Here is a 24,026-nt window from a genome sequence, read left to right on the forward strand (position 1 = left end):
CAGAACTGTACCCCGAATTTCGGGGGTTGTCAAAATAAAAGGCCCCGTGCATCCTGCTGGCAGTGAAGGGACAGCGCCGGAGTTCAATGGTGGTAGTCAAAGTGTTAAAGTTGTGAAACTGTTGTGACTGCCCATTAGCTTAGTGAACCATACATGATCCGACACATCCTCCAACACTTTTTTTCCCCCTACCAGTAAATATGTCTTACAAATTAGTCCTCAGTATGTGGGCTTGAGTTGGCCAAGGACAATAAAGATGAGAGATACCACAATGATGAGGTCGCTCCCTGAGGAATCAATAGCACAGCTTTGTGCTTAGGGGCCAAAGAAGGTTGTCCATAAAACAAAATCAATCTGCCGTCGAGACCAAGCCTGGATATCACCTTGGCGTCCCTTTGACGAGCAAGTCATTTTGGAAGGTGTTTGGTTCTTGAATGCATTCTTCAAATAGCTGTGTGGATGTAGACCTTTGCAACATCATAATTTGTGTCATGTCTAGTGCCGGCATTATACCCTGTCAATACCTGCACTGCATAATGTAATAGACCTTTAGGAATCGTGACTATCTATGGCAGATAACGTTGAACATGATGAGCAGTTAAACTAGGCCTATGACCTTGACCCTCTGTTAATCATGCCTGGATTGATTTGAATCTGTAAAATCAAGGATACGTTCTCATTCTTTTTAATGGCAGGGAGCAAGAGGGGGCAAGAGTCATTACCTTTCCAATGTTTTACACGGTTTACTTTGCATCTGACCTTTCCTATTCAAGAGGCTCTCTAACAAACTAGTTATTATTGCTGATCACTTGACTGGTGAAGCCGTGCAATAGAACGATGATGAGATGTGAGCCTGCACGGTAGATAGAAAATAAGAGAGGACATTGCTTGCATGATTTAATATGTGCCGAACAGAAACTAAAATAATATGTTACTCTCCCCCGTCCCCCTTTTTCTCCAGTCCGATGTCTGCTCTGAGGTCAGGGAGCCCAGTGGGTCCCCGGGTGTGGATTCTCCTCGCCATGACGCACCTGACCCTGGACTTCTCCCTCTGCAGCCCCCTCAGCCAGGGACTGGGGATCAAGCTCACGCCGAAGTCAGCACCACCTCGTTCCCGGCCACGCTGGCAGCCCCTCTGGGACACCCCCAACATGCTCCACTGGAGGACTGTGAGCCCACTGGCACGGAGGCTCCTCAACCCCGTCCCTCTGCCCCCAGACAGCAGAACGGGGCTGGGGGCGAATGTCAGGGGTCCAAAGCATAGGACGGCAGCACATAAAGGGCAGACAGTGTGTAAAGAGTGCCAATTGAGACATTCTCACGCGGAGGCCGGGGGGGACTCGGTGGCGGTGATGCCTCCGGCGCCCGTCTTGAGCCGGAGCAAGGCGGAGGCGGTGAGGTTGCTGCTGCGGGCGAGGAGGCAGCTCAAGTGGGACAGCATTGACAAGTCTCAGGAGGGCCGGACTACCACGGTGTCCGGATTTATCGACTGGGGACCCACAGGGACGGAGGAGAGTGTCGACGAGGACGGCAAACCGGGCCCCAATGCCACGCTGTCCACCAGGGCCTTGACAACCACAGTGGCCACGACCACCACGACCACCACCAAGGTCCTCCAAAGGACGTTTGCCGTGGTGACCACGCCTCAGCCCAAGAGGCAAAGCACCACCAAGCCCACTATCAGTTTGGGAGAGACTGTCAAACCACCAAAGCCATATGGGGACACACCAGGTAAGGCCAAATTCCAGCAATCTGCAGTCCCAAAGGGAGCAGCTTCGTTTCATTTGGCAGGTGAACTTTGCAGGTGGCTTGAGTGAACAACACAAAGTTCCCCCGTTGTCCCAATTTGAGAGTGAGGATCAGGATTGGAATCTTTCAGTTTGAACTTTTGATACAAAAGCTGACACCATTAACATTAACATTAAGCAATCATACGCTAAAGAAAAATCTAGCATTGCAGTCACATTGACGTTTTCCATTATATGATGCGTTTTACGGGAAATTACATTTTTATTGAAGGAGCCATAGGCTATGTATAAGGTAGAGGCATGTTACTGTGTTCTGGATTCACCTCAGGCTGTCAACTCTGCTTTCAAATCTGTCCAATAGGCCACATTATTTTTTCCCTTTTTTTCTTTTTTTACCCACTCCATCTTTGACAAAAAAACTCTCTTATGTCTCATGACATTTCACCTGAAAACATGGAACATTTCTGCCATGTGGGTCCAAAATAACTAGTAGCCTATAGATAAAATAAAAGTAGCCTATATATGCCTGGCAGTGAATGACGTTTCACAGGAGTCTGGGGAGGCCACATGTTGAAAAGTATTCAGTACCCGCTGTTTCCCTTTTGAACCCAACCCCCCCCCTTCCCCTTTTTGTACAGTGTACAGTATGTGGATGTGACTGACTAGTCACTACCCAGGGCAAGGAAGGACACAACACAGGGCAGCTTTCTTAAGTAGACCGTTTTATTCCTCCATGTGCAAGGAATAACACAACATATGACACTTTACACAGGAAAGCAGATAGCTCCCCACTGTCCGGACAGAAGCTCTCTCTTGAGTGTTTGTGGAGATGCCTGATTTATCCTGTTGTGCCTTGATCAAGTCCATGCACAACAGGTGCGCAGCCACACCCAGCTCTGAGTCCAGTTCTAGTTTGACTCAGGCCAGATGTGACTGGTTAAATCAGTCATCCTCCATCTCACAGTGGACCATGGTGACATTGATCAATTCTTGATAAAAAAAGCTTCTAATATATTATTTATGCCCCAAAATCTATAAATCTCACACTATTAAGGCAACCGGCCGGTTCCACGCGCTGCACAAGGTGCCCTTTTTTCACTTGAGCACCTGCCCCTCTAGTCTAGTTTGTCCCACTAGACTAGGGTGCTTTCAAATTATATTTTGTAACCCAGCCTCAAAAGTATCAAACAGACCCTGCCGACTGACATGTGGCATGAATAGGAGCAATCAGTGGTGGACAGTAAATGTACCTGCATTTATATAGCGCCTTTATCCAGGCGCTTTACATAGATTGTGCATTAGGGCCGATTCATACTCCTATTTTAGATCCGAATAAAAGTCGGTTCGGCGCTGTAGAGCCTACAATGTGACGTCATTTGAGGTTCGGGGGGGCGGGGTACCGTCCTAAAGTCGGCTCTTCGGTGCTACTGAAAATGTCTGACGAGCCGAAATCATTTCGGCACTACAGTGCCGAAACAGCGGTAAAATAGGAGTATGAATCGGCCCTTACATTCACCCATACATTCATGCACCGATGGCGGCGGAAACCATGCAAGGCACCAACCAGCACATCAGGAGCAATTTGGGGTTCAGTGTCTTGCTCAAGGACACTTCGACACTAACTCTGGGGGAGCCCGGGTTCGGGTTCGAGCTGGGTTCGAGCTTGCGGTTACCATCCAGCCACTCTACACCTGAGCCACCGCCGCCATATATTTTTGGAGTATTTGTTTATATTGCAAGCTCATGACTTACATTTCAAATAGAAATACTTTTAGCTCCACTACATTTCTACGAAGGGACTCTGGGACCCAAAATTACAAAATATATATTATGAATTAACCACTTTAGCCCCATTTCAAATGTAGTGATCTAATAGCTGATCTAAATGTACTTCATAATTTGTACTGTTGAATACTTTACTATTTACTTGAGTATACGTTGTCCAGCACTGAGAGCAATAGGTACTCCTGTATGCCACTCCATTTTTAACCCATTTTGGGCGGGAACCCCTTTTGGTGTGAGCATTATGTTATGCTTTAGCTATTGAAAAATAGCAGATCTACAAGCTCATAGCGCGCCACCGAGTGGCGCGCTATGAGCTTGTAGGTCTGCTATTTTTGAAAAATCGAAGAACGACTGACATAGAAACATAGCTTTTTCAGAAAACTGTCAGGATGTAGAAGACATTTTTAGAATCTGATCCCAGGTCAAAATGGGTGAAGTGCTATAAGATCCCTGACACACAGAGATTCCTGGATGTATAGATAGATGGACACGAGGCTGGAGCACAATATCTCCTATTATTAGAGCCGTTCTAGTCAGTTGGCTAGACACAGGGATAGACAAACACTCTGAGAGCATCAGGTCAGGGACATACGTACATAAATAAATAAGCAAACCGGCAATGTAAATCAATGAAAACAACAAAAACAACAAATCCCAAGACATTGAATGCTCACCCTCTTAAAATCAGTTTAGGTACTATACCCAGTAAAGCACTTTGCCCAGACTTTAGTGTTCAATAAAAATACATTTTTAAAACTTTCTAATAAATAGTAGGAGTAGGAAAAAAACAGCAGACAACCGTGTCCTTTATGACTAAGCCAAGGGCTTAGTCACTTTGGCGGTCATCCCCAAGGTACTGGAATTAATGAGAGTTATGAGACTGTAGCTTAAACGGTAGTAGAGGCCCACTGGTTGCAAGACCAGTGGGCGAGACAGTCGCGAGACATGGCCAAGTTGGCCAACGCATTCCGGGGGGTCCCCAGACGTTGAGAACCCCTTCGCTATCTCTGCCATCGCCTGAAGTCGAAATAAAAAAAGGTTCGCTCTGAAAGAATATATATTCAAAGATAAATTGTGCCGCATTTTTACAATTTTTCAAAAATAGCAGACCTACAAGCTCGTAGCGCGCCACTCGGTGGCACGCTATGAGCTTGTAGATCTGCTATTTTTCAATAGCTAAAGTATAACGCATGGTGTTGTGTGCTGGCACACTACACTATGTCTTTCTTTTTTTATCATTCATTTCTTAAGAGCCTGCCCAGGAACTACAGATGAAATTTAGCTTTGGCTAACTCTGGCCCATTTACATTGATGACATGATGACATGTTGATTAATGAGCTTTGTCCCTGTCAAATAAATACATAAATAATAAATAAATAACATAATGCTTAGTTAAAACACCAAAAGGGGTTCCCGCCCAGTATGGGTTAAGCTAATATACCATTCACATAGATAGATATTAAAATGTGCAGATTTATTTTGTTTTGTTAAAATACTCTAAGTGTTAAATAGCTCTATATTCTGATAGTAATCATTGCTAGTATAGAGTGTTTGTTCAGTAACATCATGGGTCTCCCTGTCTCTCCAGCTCCTTAGTAAGCAGAAAATGCATGTTCAGGTCGTGATAACAATCAGGAGAGAGAGAGAGCTCATACAGTATGCAGGACATACAAGTGAAATTGAATCGATGAAAACTAAAAACAGGGTCAGATAAAACTGGAACTGGAACACTATAATACATTTTACACAAGTAATTTGTCCACGTTTGACACTAAAATCTGTTTTGTCGGTAGCTTCAAATTTGATTTAGCTCTCACCCATCAGAATGAATATGCTATTTTATCCCCGACAAACGATAACCAACTAATATATCTATTACACACGTCTTCTGTTTCCATTTCTTCACTTAGCCTATCGACACTATTGTGCTGAGTTCATTCCGTTCCACCTTGTCTCTAAATATATTTTAGTTTTATAGGATATTTTATGCCTTTTAGGATAGTACAGTTTTAGAATGACAGGAAGAGGGAGAGAGAGAGAGAGAGAGAGAGAGAGAGAGAGAGAGAGAGAGAGAGAGAGAGAGAGAGAGAGAGAGAGAGAGAGAGAGAGAGAGAGAGAGAGAGAGAGAGAGAGAGAGAGAGAGAGAGACGTTGAGTGACACGCAGCAAAGGTGGTCGGGCTCAGGAATCGAACCTGTCTTTAAATCTTTTGACATATTGACAGCGTCTCCGTCTGGTCTTCATCTTGTCTTTTGTACAGTATCGTTCCATTTCTTTATCTTGCATGTGTATATCGTTGTCAGTGTCAAAGGATTGACATCTTGTCAAACAGTGTGAGTACCTGACAGCTCTCCCTGCTCTTAGCCTCTCCTGTGGACCGGCACAAATTTACTTTCACAGCTAGGAAAGTATTCCGCACAAGTGCTGGTATAGTAGACCAACTAACAGTAGGCCTACAACCAAAATGTAATAGCATTTTGAAGCTGGTGGCAGCCTAACATGTCTTCACTGTCACTGTGTTCAATAACCACTTTTGTTGAACTCTTTGGGGTAAACGCTATACGCACAGATAAATATAGAAAAAACTAAATCCCTATATCCCTTTATCAAAATAAATATTGAATGTAGGGATTTATTTTTTTCTATATTTATCTCTGTCTGCACAGTATGCTGTTAATGATAGCACCCACCAACACCATTATTGGATTGGTAAATATTGATAGATCAAAATAGATGTCCTGGCAGCTATCTGCACAACACACGTGGGTGCGTGTGGGTGCGTGCGCGCGCGCGCGCGTGTGTGTGTGGGTGGGTGCATGCGCGCGCGTGTGTGTGATTAAACCGTAAATTACATAGTGATGCGTTAATGATCATTACTTAATTATCTCTCACAGAAGTTCCAGGACACTTGAGAGGTCTGCAAAAACATAAAACATAAAAACATAAAACTGTGCATTATATTACCCATATTAATTATTGTATTATATGTTCATGCTCTGCCTCTGCATTACACACCAAACAAATCAGTACAGTTTGACACAGTTACGACTTCAGGCTTTCTGCTGAGTGCATTGATATCAGACACATATATCTAATGAAAACAGTATGTGACTGGCATGTTATTAGATAGATAGATAGATAGATAGATAGATAGATAGATAGATAGATAGATAGTTGTTAGGCACAATGCTAGCGTCCTCTAGCTGTGACCACATGTATGATGAACCATCTCCCCTTGTGCCACTTTAATATGGCACTGTATTTCTATAATATAATATAGAAATACAGTAAATGACAGCGGTATGCTGATTTACGGTTTATTGTCCATATGCAGGTCATAAGAGGTCACCATGTGCATAAAGGACATGATTCGGTCGTCCCCACAACGTAAAGTGCACCAAATCTTCCTGGCCATGTCGTACAAATTGAAATGTGGGATGTGCGGTTGCGTGGTAAAGGACGGAATAATATCAACCCAGGAGGTTGACATACTTTATGCACATGATCCACACCGGTGGGATATTTTTAGAATCTAGAACATTCATTCCAGCACAGTGGGTCACAGGAAGACTTAAAACAACTTTGATATCCGTTTTATTCAACAATCACAATAGAATTCCTTCTCATGATTTCACTTCAGTGGATTTGCGTTGCTAGGGAACAGCTTGGGTCCAAGTGTGTTTCCTGTCAGCTATTGATACGCGCGCGCGCGCACGCACGCACGCATGCACGCACGCACGCACGCACGCACGCACGCACGCACGCACACCTGCTTTTAATCAAAAGCAGGTGCACTCACTAGAAACTCAAGTCATTAGAAAATGTGTTTAGCTTCACCTCAATTTCACCAGCATTCTAAGGAAAATAAAAAAGTCTATATTCATGTTAAATTAAGGAAATTCAGTAGCACAATAACATTCACTAAAATCACCTACTGTATATCAGTGTACCAATAGCATGTGACACCGACGAAGTAGGCAAAAATAAGACGGGATCCAAATGTTGCTCCTCCTAGGATATGACCATCCTGGAGTCAGTAATCTGACATCAGTACTATTACAACAGAACTATCTCTATATCATAAGCAGTGGTGTAAAGTAACTAAGTACATTTACTCAAGTACTGTACTTAAGTACAGTTTTGAGGTATTTCCAATTGTCAGTACAGTACTTCTTCTACTCCATCTCAGAGGCAAACATTGTACTTTTACTCCACTACAATTGTTTGAAGGGGCACGGTGGCACAGTCGGTAGTGCTGTCGCCTCACAGCTAGAAGGTCCTGGGTTCGATTCCCGCTGGGGACGCTGTGGGTGCTGGCGGCGTGTTCGCTCCTCCGTGTCATCAGTGCCCATACCCGAGGCGGGGTTTGTGAAAGGGCCTTTCTGTGTGGAGTTTGCATGTTCTCCCCGTGCCCCCTAGGGTAGGTACCCTCACAAAAAACATGCAGTAATCCTGGTCTCTAAACTACCTCCCCCTGGCCAGCCGGGGCGCCTGATGGAGGGGAAAGGAACTGGTCGGAATAACGTGTTCCTTCCACACGCTACGTCTGGCTGGTGAAACTCCCCCCTGTCAGGTGAAAAGAAGAAGCTTGGACTCCTCATGCATAGAAGGAAGCATGAGGTCAGTCTGCTGCCCCCCCAGATTGGCAGAGGAAGTGTAGCGCCTAGGATTACATTAGATAATTGACACTGGGTGAAAAAAGTGGGTTGCAAAATCGTGGGATAAAAATTATAAGAAAAAAAAAAGTGTTTGAAAGCTTTAGTTACTTTTACTTTGTATATTTTGATTATTATTACAAAACATACATTACCAACTTCAGCCCTATATACATCTCGCCCATTTGAAAATAACATATCTACTGTATACAATAGATCTGCTATTTTCAAGTGATTTTCATACATTTTATACATTTAAAAACGTGTGAAACTGGACATTCTGCATAATGAGTACTTTTTACCTTTGGTACTTTGAGTATTTCTTCATTGCGGCAAAAGTGTGAGTACTTTTTCCACCACTGATTATAAGCAGGTATTCAACCCAAGGTTCTACCAAAGTTACATTACATATTACTAGAGCGGTGCCCATGGGGCCTCTACGGCGGTGGCCGTTGGGCACTGGCCTACTTGGAATGATGCAAGTTGGAAATGGATGCCCCATGTGTCCCTTTTATGCCCGACGTCAGAATTATGTCAGATTTCTGTATGTGTCTCTCTGTGTCCCTTTATTCCTATAATATGGAGTGTTGGGATGTCAGAACAGGCCAGCTCCATATATGGACCCTTGGCAGGGGCCCGGTCCAGAGCCCGGGCAGAGGCCTTTTTGGGGCAGTTCTGGACAACCGTGGGTGAAATTAAATGAAATGAAATGATTACTATATTTACCCAGGGTATCTGGGCTAAGCTCAATAACTTGTTTCCAGCCAGGCCCTGCTCATAGAACACATTTCATCGTAGTGGTTCAATGCTTTGTTCAAGGGCACTTCAGCGGTGGTAATTTTAACGTGTCGGACTGCTGATTCGAACTGGCGACCTTCCGGTATCAAGACCGATCCGCTATCCGTTCGGCCACCGCTGCCACCGCTGCCACTACCGCACACTGAACTCCCTGTGGTGGTGTGGAACGCATGTGTCGAATTTGAAGTCGGTGGAGCCAATGGTTCTCGAGTTACGTGGATTACAGACGTACAGACGTACACACAAGACTTGGTGCATTAATAGTTAGACTTCCATGAACATAATGGCTTGCATGTGCTGTTAAAGGCAGGTATGTCCAGTTTGGTAATTGTACGTGTTTGTGTCAATAGGTTGAGTGCAGCTACATTTCACATTTACACGTGTATAGCTCAACTGGGTAACAGAGTGCATGTCATTGCCACCGCCAGATTGTTTTGAACTTAATACTTTGATTTAAGCAGCACTATAACCTTGACCGGAGGCCTAGTGTTATCTCCTCGAGTGGCCTGTCCTGTGAAATACATTGTTACGGCATGCCGCATGTGTCATTTTTATGGACAGGCCACACATGGCTACCAAACAGTCACGTGTGATTTAGCATTTCATTAAGTCAATGAGTCAATGCTTCTTAATGGACCATGTAGGTGGCCATAAATGTTTAACGACATGCGAGCCAGCACTATGCTAATTGACCCTCTCCCACTGGGGGCACTTCCATCAATTTCACACTTTTGCCATCGAGCACAGAGGGTCAGCCAGAGGCCCAGAGGTTACTTACTTTGAGGACCAAAACTTTACAGTGCTGTGCACTCAAGACAATGATTTATCAGAATATCCGCCGAATATCAGAATACAGACCATCAGCTCTGGTGTTTCCACTATTCAGTTCTCTCCAACAACAAACCTGTTCCTGGTACAGGAGGATATTGCTCAATGCGTTAACTTATCATAGTGCAGTCCAGGGAATCTCAGCATTCCTTGAGGGGGTTCCAAATGGACCCTTACAGGTCTGTAACATTTCATGTATCAGAATATCAGATTCAATATATCATACTATTATAATATTAATCCAAATAAGATATACCTGGTGGGAATTGTCTCAGCAATGGGAATTGTCTCAGCAATCTGTCTTGAAGCCAGTGTCTAGAATCATGTGAACCGTCTTATGTTCTGTGAGACAAGAAAATATTAGCCTCTGAAACCCAGACGTTTTTTTTTCCAGGGAGAAAAAAAAAGTCTGGGTCTGAGTCCACTTCAATTCGGTATAGAGTAGTGCAAACATCGCTCACTCTCTGTGGATTTCTGATCGTCTGCACCTTTGTTAAATTGACACACACACGCACACATGTACACACACACACTCTTCTATCTCTCTGTCGCTCTAAGTAATTAGTCTCATGTCGCGCAGCTGCGCATAGTTTCTCCCGGCGGATCCTGCCGGGAGCTGCCTATGCCATAAAAAGCATAGGTGAGTTCCAGGCTAAGAAAATAAAAACTACAAGCATAATTGCGCTGACAATGCATGTTCATGTTTTGGTACCCAGCATTTGGCCGGGTTTTGCGTGGGTGGAATAGGCTCTCTCTCTGCCTCTCTCTGCCTCTCTGTCTCTAGCTGAGTGAGCTGTGGTCTGACACCACATACAAACAGACTGTATATAGTAGCTGGTTGTGGAATGGCTGCATCGTTATTGTTTAGTTATTGCATACTATAGGTATAGAGCGCTGAAGTCCTGACGTCACTCGCTCATCTCGTGGTTCTGCCTGGTTCACGGAAGTAATTTCTCTATGGAGAATAACATGGGTTCATCTTAAAATCGTTTCATATAAGCATTGTGGTCCAAAAATAAACAAGCTGTCTCGGCGTTATTGTCAGGGAGGTGTCTCTGTATCGTTTGCGACAGTCAGTCACTAGTGATACAGTCTGTTTCTAGCGAAAATGTGACTAATTCAGCAGCAGTAACAATAGCGTTTTCTCTCAGACAGTTGATTCTTCATAGCCATATGAGTGAAACGGCCAGGATGACATGTTTATTTTTCAAACACAGTTCTTATATGAGGCGATCTAAAATCCCCCTATGGGGATTACAATGCAAATAAAAAGTACATGAACCCGTGGATTTGCGCCCTCTACCGATATTGACGTCAGACTTCGGTGCTCTATAGGACCTTGTATGATTTAGAAATGGAATATGACTCTTAGACTGTGTGCGTGTTGTCGTACTGTACGAGCACGCTGACAGAGATGAATTTAAGACCGCCACCATCAACAAGCCGTTGTAGGCTTGTAGATCTGCAACACAACACTATCGTACACCGACGCTATGCGATAGTGTGTGTAGTGTAGACCTCCGTTCAGGCGGTTGGCGGTGAACTTTGCTTTTGCCTTCGCAACACATTAACCCATGTCCCTTTCACATTAGCCCCCAGGTATAGACTATAATTACCATACTGAAAGACTATTCTTAATGAAATAAAATCTCTGCCGGGGGAGACGATGCTGTGTGGCGCGCTCTGCTCTGTCCTTCCCTTTGTCTTACTTTCTCTCTCAGTCTGCCTCATTGCTCTCTCTCTCTCTCTCTCTCTCTCTCTCTCCCTATCTGTCTCTCTCTCTCTCTGTGTGTGTGTGTGTGTCGCCCTCTTTCTGTAACAAGTAAGACGCGCAAACGCGGGAAGCGAACGCAGCTCGTAAATTGCAATAACAACAATTAGAATAAATTACGTGTTTTTTTAAGATTTATTTTAAGTTAAGTTTTTTTTAGTGTGTGTGTGTGTGTGTGTGTGTGTGTTTTGTGTGACACAGCTGCGCCCTCTGGTGACGGGCGGGTGGTGTTACAGCGTGACACACAGACACACACACACACACACACACACACACACACACACACACACACACACACACACACACACACACACACACAGACAGACATGTTCTGCTAGGTCTCATAGTTAGTGCTCACCCCCCCCCCCCCCCCCCCCCCCTGCAACATGAGGCACATGCGGGGTCAGTCAGTGTACATATCCCCCTGGGAGAGAAGGAGCCCTGCAGCCACCCTGAACATCCCCAGACACATGCAGCAGCCAGCTGTAATCTAAAAGGCAGCCATTATGGAAATGACATGTCTATATCACGTCATGTTGTACTGCTGTGTGAGCCACACAGGACCTGACCCCAGACAGCTGATGACACAATTCAACACCTCCCTCAACCCTTACAGTCTTTTAATAAAGGTAGGGTAGGTGATTTTTGTTTGGTTATAAAAAAAAATTTGGTTAAAATGTTAATACCATGTTTATGTTTAGTTTAGTTTATTTGAACATCTTCACAGAATCAAGTACAAATTTTACATCAGCAAAGAAAGAAAAAACAGTCCCGTGAAGGTGATCAAAAGGCATGGGCTGAAGCTAAAAGCTTATAAAGTGCCCATCCTTCTCACAGCACAACATTTGAGATACTCAGCATAGTTATCAGTTTGACAGCACATTAATCAGAGACAAAAGAAAACAACCCTGCCACCCAACCCACACCCGTACCATAGTCTGATAGCAGTCTGATTGATATACAGTGTTTGTTCAGTAATAGGAATCTCCCAGTCTCTCCACCTCTTTAATAAACAGAAAATACATTTTCAGGTATAGAGCCAATCAGGAGAGAGTACATTTTGAGTATCAGCTTCATTTTGATAGTGTTTTACAGTTCCAATTTTGTCTGCTCATTTCTTTATGTCATCACTTCCAATTTTTCCAATTTCACTCTGAGTTCTCTATCCTGATTGTATAAAATGGTTATCATAATGGGAAAATGCATGTCCTGTTTAATACAGAGCTGGAGAGACGTGGAGACTGATGTTACTGAACAAACACTTTACTGAAACAAAAAACATCACTTACCCTACCTTTAAACACACTCATCACCGTGAATTTAGCTGTGTATCTATTTATGTACAGTATGTCCAGTTTGGATTGGGATATTATGGTGTGGTATTTTTTTATTTTATGTACTTTATTCATTTTCCTTTATATGCTTTATTCAAGCAACAACATTGAAACAGAAATTGCCCAGAAGCATACAGCAGTCATCTGGCGGAGTCAGGTTAACAGCAGTCCACCCCAGCCCCAATTCCAGACATCGCGTCCTCCAATAGTACTTATCCAAAGATGCAGCTCACTCAGAGGCGGGAACGACATCAGAGTCCCGATACATGTCCCCACTTTAAGTCATATTTGTCCGTCCTATTCAGCAACCTGTATGACAGTCGCTCGTAAGAAGCGGGCAATTGTCGCAGCGAGGCATCCCAGAGGGACGGTGCAGGTGCAGATGGATTTTTCCAGTCCTTTACCAACAGCCTCCTACCTGTTATTAAGGTATGGGATGGCTTGGTGCTTACAACTGTACTGTAAAGTGTCCTTGGGCACGATGTTGAATGCCTACTATACCTGCTTGCTCGCTGAACTTTGCCCAGTATTTCGCCTATTAAATGTCATCCCCAAAAGTGTCCTTGTTGGCAAGCACGTGTTTTGGCTAATAATGTTTGTTTCCCTCCTTGTGATGACAGCCAAGATGGTGCTTAATGTCAGACAGAGCATTCTTAACCCTAGAACACTAAAATACGGGTGATTTTCATCCGGACAATTATATCTTTGGTATTTTCAAAATGTTGCTGATTATGTCTGAGGTGGGTGGGTGTTGCAGTACCTTCATGATGCTCAGTGACATCATAGAAGGTAGGTTTGTTTCCCTGCCCACATCCGTGTTTTTTTCTATAGGCAGGTGTACGGGTGAATGTTTAGTGATAGAGAAAAAAAACCCATGCACTCACAATGGTCTTTTCTCCTGGAAACAGTGTCATGTGTGCTGCCACAGAATCAGGCTGTATTCAGTCTTTTTTCCTGGAAACAGTGTCATGTGTGCTGCCACAGAATCAGGCTGTATTCAGTCCTTTCTCCTTGAAACAGTGTCATGTGTGCTGCCACAGAATCAGGCTGTATTCAGTCTTTTCTCCTGGAAACAGTGTCATGTGTGCTGCCACAGAATCAGGCTGTATTCAGTCTTTTCTCCTGGAAACAGTGCCATGTGTGCTGCCACAGAATCATGCTGTATTCAGTCGTTTCTCCTGGAAACAGTGTCATGTGTGCTGCCACAGAATCAGCCTGTATTCAGTCTTTTCTCCTGGAAACAGTGTCATGTGTGCTGCCATAGAATCAGGCTGTATTCAGTATTTTCTCCTGGAAACAGTGTCATGTGTGCTGCCATAGAATCAGGCTGTATTCAGTCTTTTCTCCTGGAAACAGTGTCATGTGTGCTGCCACAGAATCAGGCTGTATTCAGTATTTTCTCCTGGAAACAGTGTCATGTGTGCTGCCACAGAATCAGGCTGTATTCAGTCTTTTCTCCTGGAAACAGTGTCATGTGTGCTGCCACAGAATCAGGCTGTATTCAGTCTTTTCTCCTGGAAACAGTGTCATGTGTGCTGCCACAGAATCAGGCTGTATTCAGTCTATTCTCCTGGAAACAGTGTCATGTGTGCTGCCACAGAATCAGGCTATCAGGTATTCAGAGTGTTGGTTTTCAGTTGAACGTGTTAATCCAATTTCTCTATGTGGCTGCTATTGTTCACATATTTTGACACTCTTGAGTTGAGTATGTCCATTCTTTGATACTTTATACTTCTACTCTATTATCTTAGAGGCAAATATTTTTACAATTATTTGAAAACTTTAGTTATTAGTTACTTTGCAGATTTGTATTATTAATATAAACCATACTTATTACTATAATTATATTATTAATTATTATTAATTATAATTATGAATAGTATAATTATTACTATTCAATAATACCCAATCTACAGTACAGGCTCACAACATTGTGAACTAGTACATGTGGTATTTTTGAAACAATTTGACACATTTTGAAATATTGAAATACATTTTGACGCCAATACTTTACTTGAGTACAATTTTGAATGAAGGGCTTGCCTTTTACAGTGTATTTCTACACTGTGGTATTGTAACTGGACAGACTAACTAATATACTTATAGTTACTTTCCACCACTGGGTTAATAATACCTGGATGCTGTGACCATGCATCTTCACAGCACTATTTGTTATGTCTCGTTAAGAGTGCACGGGGCTCAGGTGTGTACGTTCAGGACGGCACCAAACGCACCTCATGGCTGTAACTCACTGTGATTCACATTTCACCATGCGCGCTGCAGCAAGCTGCCATGAATGATTGTACATCATTATAATGTGTGTGTGTGCGTGCGCGTGCACGCGCACACACACATTATTCGCACGCACGTGGTTCATGCATGCGTGTGTGTGCGTGCACACAGCCCATTACAGTGCCTTTCACTATCAAGGACCACACCACCAATGACTTTTACTGACGAAAATTAAATGGATACTAAATGAAAACTAAGCTATGATGATTACAACTAAGACACAATATATTGACAATTTCGTCAACAAATTAAAACTAGACTAAAATATTAGGAAGGGACTAGTGGACAAGAGATCCATTATAAGTAAATGACACAAGTCATTTTACACTTGCATGCTGAAAATAGCCGATCTACAAGCTCACAACGCGCCGCGTATTTTCTTACCTTATATTTTATATTTAGTCGACTAAAACTAGACTAACACTAAAACGTTCCAGGTGACGAAAATGTGACTAAAACTAAATGAAAACTATTCAAAAGACTGATTAAAACTAAAATCAAATTTTGCTGTCAAAATCAACACTGATGCAAGGTGGGACTTGTTTGCGATGGTACATCATATACGTAGCTCCTGCTGTTGAACATGATCGTGCGGCGCTCCTTTCATCATTAAGTGGGACTCATATATTTGTGATTGCAGCTCCTGTTGAGCATTGCCTCTCTACGTGTTCCTTTCACCATCCGTGCGTGCGCGCGGTGTGATGCGTGCGTGCGTGCGTGCGTGCGTGCGTGCGTGCGTGCGTGCGTGCGTGCGTCCGTGCGTGCGTGCGTGCGTGTGTGCGTGCGTGCGTGGGTGGGTGCGATGCGTGCGTGCGTGCGGTGCGATGCGGTGCGTGCGTGCGTGCGTGCGTGTGCGTCCTCCAGATGCTTCCATTGGTTCCTGGTGATTGTGGTGCTCGTATAGCCAGCGCTCCACCTGTCTCGTCACCATCAGGGCAGATGGAGCTGTCAGTGCCATTATGGATATGATGATGTGTCTAAAGCCATGATGAGGAGAGCTGCCGCTCATCATAACTCAGTACTAATTAGACCAGTGGTTCTCAACCCTTTCAGGCCGCGGGACGTCCCCCAAAATAATCACATTTGAGCATGGGATCGACCCCCCACGCTGAGAAGCACCTGGACGTGTAGCAGTTGAGGTATTACATTTAGTTTGATAGATATTGTGAATATAGCATGATAGAGCATACAGTTGGGTGCCACTGATATTGTCCCTTATCATTTGACCCATTTAGGCCTGACCTCAAAATTAAAAAAAATCCTTCTAAATCCTCCAGTTTTCTGAAATAAATATTTTCACGATTTTTCAAAAATAGCAGACCTACAAGCTCGTAGCGCGCCACTCGGTGGCGCGCTATGAGCTTGTAGATCTGCTATTTTTCAATAGCTAAATTATAACATAATGTTTAAAACACCAAAAGGGGTTCCCGCCCAAAATGGGTTAACTGTCCTTTTGCGCAGATCACGCAAACCTCAGCAAAAAGAAAAGGACAATATCGATGGCCTCCAACTGTACTTATTTACACGCACCTCGACAGTGGGTGCAGGGCCAATAAGGCAATCATGGAAGGAGGTAGGGGCGGCACACCATTCTTTTGGTAAAGAATGACTTTATTGAGTTAAACGACAACGTTTCGATCTTGATAGATCTTCGTCAGGTCGGATACTGACCTGACGAAGATCTATCAAGATGGAAACGTTGTCGTGGTGCAGAATGAATGGTGCATGTGCCGCCCCTACCTCCTTCCAACATAGCATGGTAAACATGCTGTATAACATTGGCTTACGGCAGGGATGTCAAACTCAAATACACAGTGGGCCAAAATCAAGAAATCGGTCGAGGGCCGGACTGTGTTTCAACACACAGGCACCGCGGTCATGAGGACGTCCCAGGCAAACAGCAAAAAAGTAAATGCATTTAAAACTGAAAATGCATTATTATTAAGCTCAGTTTCCTGTTCTATGATCCTCACCAAGCACTGATTTCATAGTATGTGATATGTGCCAATGCACTCGCAGTGAATTGTCGGACTTGTAGTATTATGGTTGTCCGTGCAATATACCAGAGGGCCAGTTCTAATACTAATTAAATATCATCCCGCGGGCCAAAGACAATTCATCCACGGGCCTGATTTGGCCCCCGGGCCTTGAGTTTGACATATATGGCTTACCGCATATCAAAGCTCTCGGTCGATCGGCAGCTCCGTGTTGAATTGGCTTTCCCTTCAGCCACAATGCATTGAAAAACAGAACAGATCGCAATGGGTGAACAAAGCGACCGTGTTTAGTGGCTCAATAGCAACTCCCAGTGACTGCACGTCTAAAATATGAATGCCTCTAAAGACTCTTAGGTAGTCAATAGTCCGATCCGCGCGACCACCTCCGCCATTGCTGTTTTTGGGGAGCCGGGAGGCGGTCTTCTTCTACGACCAAATAGAATGGTAGTGAACGGTGAACTATCGCTACTGCCATCTAGCGGTCTATGAGTTAAAAGTCTTTAAATGGCCACTTCACTGTCATCTGGGGACCCACCCTAAAATCATGTGGGGACCAGTTGGTTCCCAACCTTTTTATACTGAAGTACCACATCAGAAAATATTTGGTACCAACCAATCCACCATAATAACTGATGTTAAAATACAGGAGCGCACACCTGCCCCTTTTGTTCCATTCCTAAGCCAATATAATGCTGCTGCTCTGACAAAACTCTGTCTAACCTCTAATCAGCACAACTGATGATATCTCTAATGTGATTATTCCGTTCTCAAATCTTCTATTAACGGCTAGGTGTACGTGCTGTCATGCTCATTTCAGCACAGGAATGAGAAAATCTATTTCAACCAATTGCTTGGTAAAAAATAACTACCTGTAGTAATATTTCAATATTTTTGTCTTTTTTTCTCCGTGTACCACCAGAGGGGGGGCTCAAGTAGACAAGTACCACCAGTGGTACCAGTACCAGTGGTTGGGAACCAGTGGGTTAGACGACCTGGAATTCACAGGGTTAAACACCAGCCGTGGCGTGGAGTAATAAGCAGAAAGAAAGCCCCCGAGACCATGCCGACCAATAGTGAATACATAATGCAGAGTTGAAAAACGCATCAGATGTCCTCCTCAAAGTCGAGGGGTTGAGGGGTAAATTGATAACCGGAGGGGGGGAGGAGGGAAAGGTGATAATCTCTGCCCAAACGGCACACATCCTAACATGTATGGTGGCAGTGATAATTGGCACGATGCGATCGGGGGGGCAAAGGAAGCTTCACGAGGGGTTATAAACGAACAGCTGAGTAAATAAGTAAGACCGACACACACACAACACAGCCACTCCAGAGCTAAATGATGAGCACATGTAAAATGTATGCTAAGTGCTCAAGTGAGGCATGATGGGATCTATTTTTAAACAAGCAAGTGAATAGAATTCCAGCGAACACCCAACCGCTATATACATTCACATTGTGACCCCGCTGTACGTGGGAGATGTACTTGGTAGAGGCGTTGGATGGAACGGAGCATTCTCTGTGGAGAGAGGGAGAGATAGAGAGAGAGCGAGAGAAGAGAGACACAGAGAGAACCACTTTTCCCCAGCGGTTACCATGGCAATCTAATAATCTCGCCGTTCCTGCTCTATATTGACTCTCAATAAAGCGGGTAAAAAAAATAAATAAATGAATCTCCTTTCCTCCACCGTTAAATCTGGACTTAAATGCTGATGCCTGGTGACAGCCATGCAGAGTCAAGTCAATCAGTTTGCCTGATTTACAGGAAACTCAGCCAAGTAGAGACGGAGGGGCCTTGGCAGAGGAGAGCAGATGCTGCCTCACTTTATTCCCTGCTCTCAGCTCTCTTTCGTCATGGCTTGACACATCCTCCTGGAGGGAAAAGCTTGTGCAGTCGTTGGCTGAGAAGAATATCTATTATTTGTCCATCAAAGGAGTACGTACTGTAGCGCACGGTTTTGCTTTCATCCCTTTTTTTAAAGTGAAGTTTGAGGCTTTTTTTGGAGCCTTTTTTAATGTTTTTTTAATTAGCAGTGGTGAGTGACAGAATTTGCCGGTAGAGAAAGAAAGAGACAATTCTCCAATGACTTGGAGAATACATTGTGGGCCTGTCTCAAATCCTCAATAGTGCAAATTTGTGACAGTACACGTACTGTATATAAAAATAGCCACCGTCATCAACATGATTTGAATTTACTTGCTCATTTCCAAAATGTTCTACCTTTTTTATGCCTGGGAGTCTTGGCTGCACCAATAGAGACGGGGCTACAATAGTACAAGTGTATCCTCTCTGGTAAGAGCTCAGTCTAAAAGCCTCTACTTCATGAGTTTGCCACCTTGACTGACTGGATTATGCAGCTAGCGATGAGTTTTTGACACCAGTTAAAAAGTAATATCGAATATTTGTCTATGATCTCTCCCTCTTACATTCCCTTTCACTCCCATGGTCTCTCTTGCTCTCTCTCTCTCTCTCTCTCTAAAACACTCTCAGATTCAGCACCCACTTCTTCAGGAAGTGTTCAGATTGCCCAGTGACTCAGTGGAAATCAGCCTAGATTGACACTTTGACACTACCGTTAATTGGCAATCACTAGCCATCAGCGGGCCACCTTTGACAGCAGTGCTCCCCTCTGTCTGTCTGTCTGTCTGTCTGTCTGTCTGTCTGTCTGTCTGTCTGTCTGTCTGTCTGTCTGTCTGTCTGTCTGTCTGTCTGTCTGTCTCTGTGCGTGTGTATGTGTCAGGGATGGTCTCACTGCTTGGCAGGCAGTCCTCTGCACACTTCCCAGATGTGTAGTGTTACAGTGTAATGCATTACAAATGAAATGGACAGGTTTGAATCATTTTACCCTGTGAGCTCTTGTGTGCTTATACTGTAGATCGACTATATTCCCCACAGATCAGCTGCACGTAATTCTTTTTTGTACACATTCCTCATTTTGTTCACCACTGCCTGGAACTGGCTTCTGTTACAAAGCTACTTTTGACGGGAGGAAAAACAACTTAATTGCAGTGCAAGCTCCAATGGTATTAATAATGGTGGGAGGCAATTTAGAAGCGAAGCAAGAGCTGTGATATGAAAGGACATTTACTCATGCAGGCTAATTTTCACACAGCTCCAGGATACATTATTTATGGCTTCGGTTGGTATAGCATCGAGCTTCAGTGCATGTGCCCTGTTTGACCTGGCTTAGTTCAGAAATCCACCACCATTAACATTTTGGTCACTATGGTGTGATCGGGTCAAATGACCATTTTCATGCAGGCTATTAAGTTTATTGACACCTTGTGACATGTTGTGCCAAATGCAGGGCATCTCTATATGGAGGTCTTATTAAAAGTAGACCGCGCAAGAGATTTCATTAGTCCGCCATGCATGCTTTCCTGTGACATATTCATCAGTGTCATAACCACGGAGGTGGAAAACTCATTTATTTCTCTCTGGGAGTTTTGCTGGGGCTAAAATCATGCTGGCACAGCGGCCAGAAGCTCTCCATACCTCTCCTCCCCTCTCTTGCCAGTTTTTGCCAGCCATCTCGCACTCTCACATGTCATCCTTATGCCTAATTTACACTTGACGAAAAGAAACAATTTTTATTAGGTTATTTTAACAAAGCGACGCGGTTTCACAACAAAGTGTACATTGAAAGCTTTACTATATTGTCTGTCCCTCCTGTGGTATGATGATACAAATCCTACCCTAGCTCCTCTAAAGCAAGGTGACTCCAGAGGTGATCGTTCAGCCCGGCTGCCAGAACGCAATGAGTCTGAGGCGACCGGGCCAAATGTTGCTCCATCCACCTGGCAGTCGTAACTGGGAAACTGGCCTAGCTGCCTCCTCTCGCAGATTTGTCAGCCCAGGTCATTAACTCCCACCACTGCCCCAAGAAATGAGGTTATAATGGACTAAAAGTTGGGAGGTTTTGCACGACTACACCTCTCTTTGTGAGCTTCATTTATTCCACAGCCCAACCACACCCCCCTCCCCAAAAAAATGTTAAATCCTTGCCCCGAGAACTGCCCGCCTTTCACACTGACATGGACATGAAATGAAACGTATTCTCAGAGGAGACGTCAGCTATTGATCAAGGTCAAGGGCGGGCTGTATCATCCCTGAACTGGGAGAGATGTTAATTTTATAAACCCACGCTTTCAAGCCTTTATGCGAGCTAGAGAGGAAGGGTGGGGATGTCAAATGACTCTCCTGATAAGTTAATTTGCTTTTTCGCGGCGGCAAGGGACCTGGAATTGTGAGAAAGAGGCGTGGCCTTGGGCGAGCGCCCGCCATAGATATCATTAATCCAACGATGAACTGGCTCACCTCTGGTGTTGAAACCCCTGCCTGACTGGAGTTCATTATCCCAGTGCACTAGTGCATACGCCGGGACTCAGTCAGGGCTTGTCTGTGTCCTTTTTTTTTTAATTTTATTTTTTTCATAACAGCCGCCCCACAGCTCATTTTGTGTCATCCCAAAGATAAATTGGCGCGGATCAGCGACTGTGGCAGCTGTGCTGATAGAGAAGTGAGATGTATGGGGCCCGCGAGAGCCCTTTCATCGTGCCGTTTCTTTCCTTTTTTTCCCCTTCCCGCCACATGTCACCTGCTGCTGCAGTGCGTACTGGCATATACCCCCCCAAGCGCATGTATCACTTCTCTCACCCACACGCGTGCCGTACACACCGTTAGAATGCCCAAGTAATCCTGCGCGACAGACGCGCGCTGTACCCGAACGGCTGTTTGAGGATTACACTCCCCTCCGGCGAAAAAGTGAGGGATCAGCTCTCGTGGGGGTTTAACCCATTTTGGGCGGGAACCCCTTTTGGTGTTTTAAGCATTAACTCACTCAGTGCCACAGGACGCCTAATGACGCCTCCCCCTTAAGCATGTTATACTTTAGCAGATCTACAAGCTCATGGCGCGGCACTCGGTGCTTGTAGGTCCACTATTTTTGAAAAATTGTGAAAATGTAGTGCGAATCTTTGAATATATATTCTTTCAGAGCGAACGTTTTTAACTCAAATCTTTGCTTCTGTGGGGGGTCCCAGGAACAAACATATTTTCTGATGGGGGTCGGTGGGCCAATTACATATATTTTTGGGGGTCCTTGACATGAAAATGTATGAGAACGAGAAACATGGATTTTTCAAGAAAACTGTCAGGATTTAGAAGACAATAGAACCGTCCTCAGGTCTACATGGCTTAAACAACAAAAAAAACAATGCCGCGTTTTGCACTGCAGATTAGTGTGGCGGAATAATGCAAGCAAGTGCATAAACATCTGCTAGTCCACATCTGCTGTTGCAACAGCAAGATCCCTCAAGTGGAAGCTCACTTAAAGAATTTATATTAGCATTCATTAAGGCTTAATGCTATTTGGGTCCATCAACTACTCCCATAAAATCTAGAGACTTGGCCTTGCTTTGACTGTAAAATCACTATAACCTTTGGGTATTGGCTTAATCTATTGCTATGCATACATTATATTTTTCCTTGGTCTAGGACAGTGGTTTTCAACCAATCAGCGTGAATTCCAGTATAGTGTCCTGTCCATTTCGTCGACTAAAACTATAGCGAAACATGTTCGCCGACTATCGTTTTACACTGAGAAAAACGGAATAAAAACTAGATGAAAATGAAGCTGTGATGACTAAAACTAAGACTAAATATGTTGACAATTTCGTCAACCAAAGAAAAAATTGACTTAAATGTTAGGAGGGGACTAGTGGACAAGAGATCCAGTTTAACTAAAAGACTCATTTTAGAAGTCATTTTACACTTCAATCAGTCATTGCGATGGCATCAAGGCCTGCCGAAATACAATACATTTTAGTCGACTAAATCAACTGTAGATTTAGTTGAATAAAATGTTATGATATTTAGTCGACTAAAACATTCCAGGTGACGAAAATGTGACTAAAACGAAAAGTCTTCAAGAGAGTAGAGACTTATGACTAAATAACAAATGTGCTGTGAAAATCAACACTGCTGCAAGGTGAGATCTGATCTGATAGTGTAAGAATAAAAAAGTCTGCACACCAATTTCAGCTCCCAATAATTCTTTACTTTAAAGGTGGGAACTACCTTTGGCGTTATCAGATCTGCTGATCCGATAACGCCAAATGTATTTTCGGAATTCACGTAGATAACACTTTTAGCACTTCTGTGTAGAACAACAGTGCATAAAAGTATTATTATCACCTTGTGGAATGCACCTCTCCCACTTGAAACCAGTATTATACTTCTGGGTAACATACCGGTGCCCACAAAATAATAATATAGTGCATGGCAGTACCAGGGGCGTCACTCACACGCAAGACACACTTCTGTCCTGTGTCTTCTGTGTGTTATGGCCGCCTCAATGCATTTCCAATGGGAGTCACATGGTTGGAAGACACAACCTTGTTGCATGGCTGTTGGCTGCCCTCCCCCCATGCGACAAGGTTGTGTCTTCCAACCATGTGACTCCCATTGGAAATGCATTGAGGTGGCCATAATACACAGAAGACACAGGACACAAGTGTGTCTTGCGTGTGTCTAACAGTACGTTTTAACAGTGGGAGAACTTAACCAACGGTGCGCGTCGCTTGAATTTCATTGGCTATCGCCCAATCGCCCACTATCGCCGGGCGACCTTTTCGGCTAACGTTACTCCGCCCACTTTTTGACCATCGCCTGTTCGCCTGCTATCGCCTCTATCGCCAGTAGTTGCCTGTAGGGTCCCATTGACAAATAATGCACTTCCGGAAAATTCGTCTGGCTGTCGCCCGCTGTTAAAACGTACTGTTACGTGTGAGTGAGGCCTTAGGAATCTGGAGGCCCG

General features: G+C 44.1%; 1 protein-coding gene across 1 annotated transcript in view; it reads left to right on the forward strand.

The window, feature by feature from the left end:
* ajap1 (adherens junctions associated protein 1) overlaps window positions 1-24,026 on the forward strand; it is a gene marked incomplete at its 5' end in the record, with an annotated part of 72,122 nt that overhangs the window by 39,733 nt on the left and 8,363 nt on the right. Inside the window, one exon of the mRNA XM_079490728.1 lies at window positions 962-1,731. Coding sequence (XP_079346854.1) covers window positions 962-1,731 — 770 coding nt within the window. The remainder of the gene's footprint in view (window positions 1-961; window positions 1,732-24,026) is intronic.

The sequence above is a fragment of the Electrona antarctica genome, assembly GCF_951216825.1.
Source record: "Electrona antarctica genome assembly, chromosome: 2".
Taxonomy (NCBI): domain Eukaryota; kingdom Metazoa; phylum Chordata; class Actinopteri; order Myctophiformes; family Myctophidae; genus Electrona; species Electrona antarctica.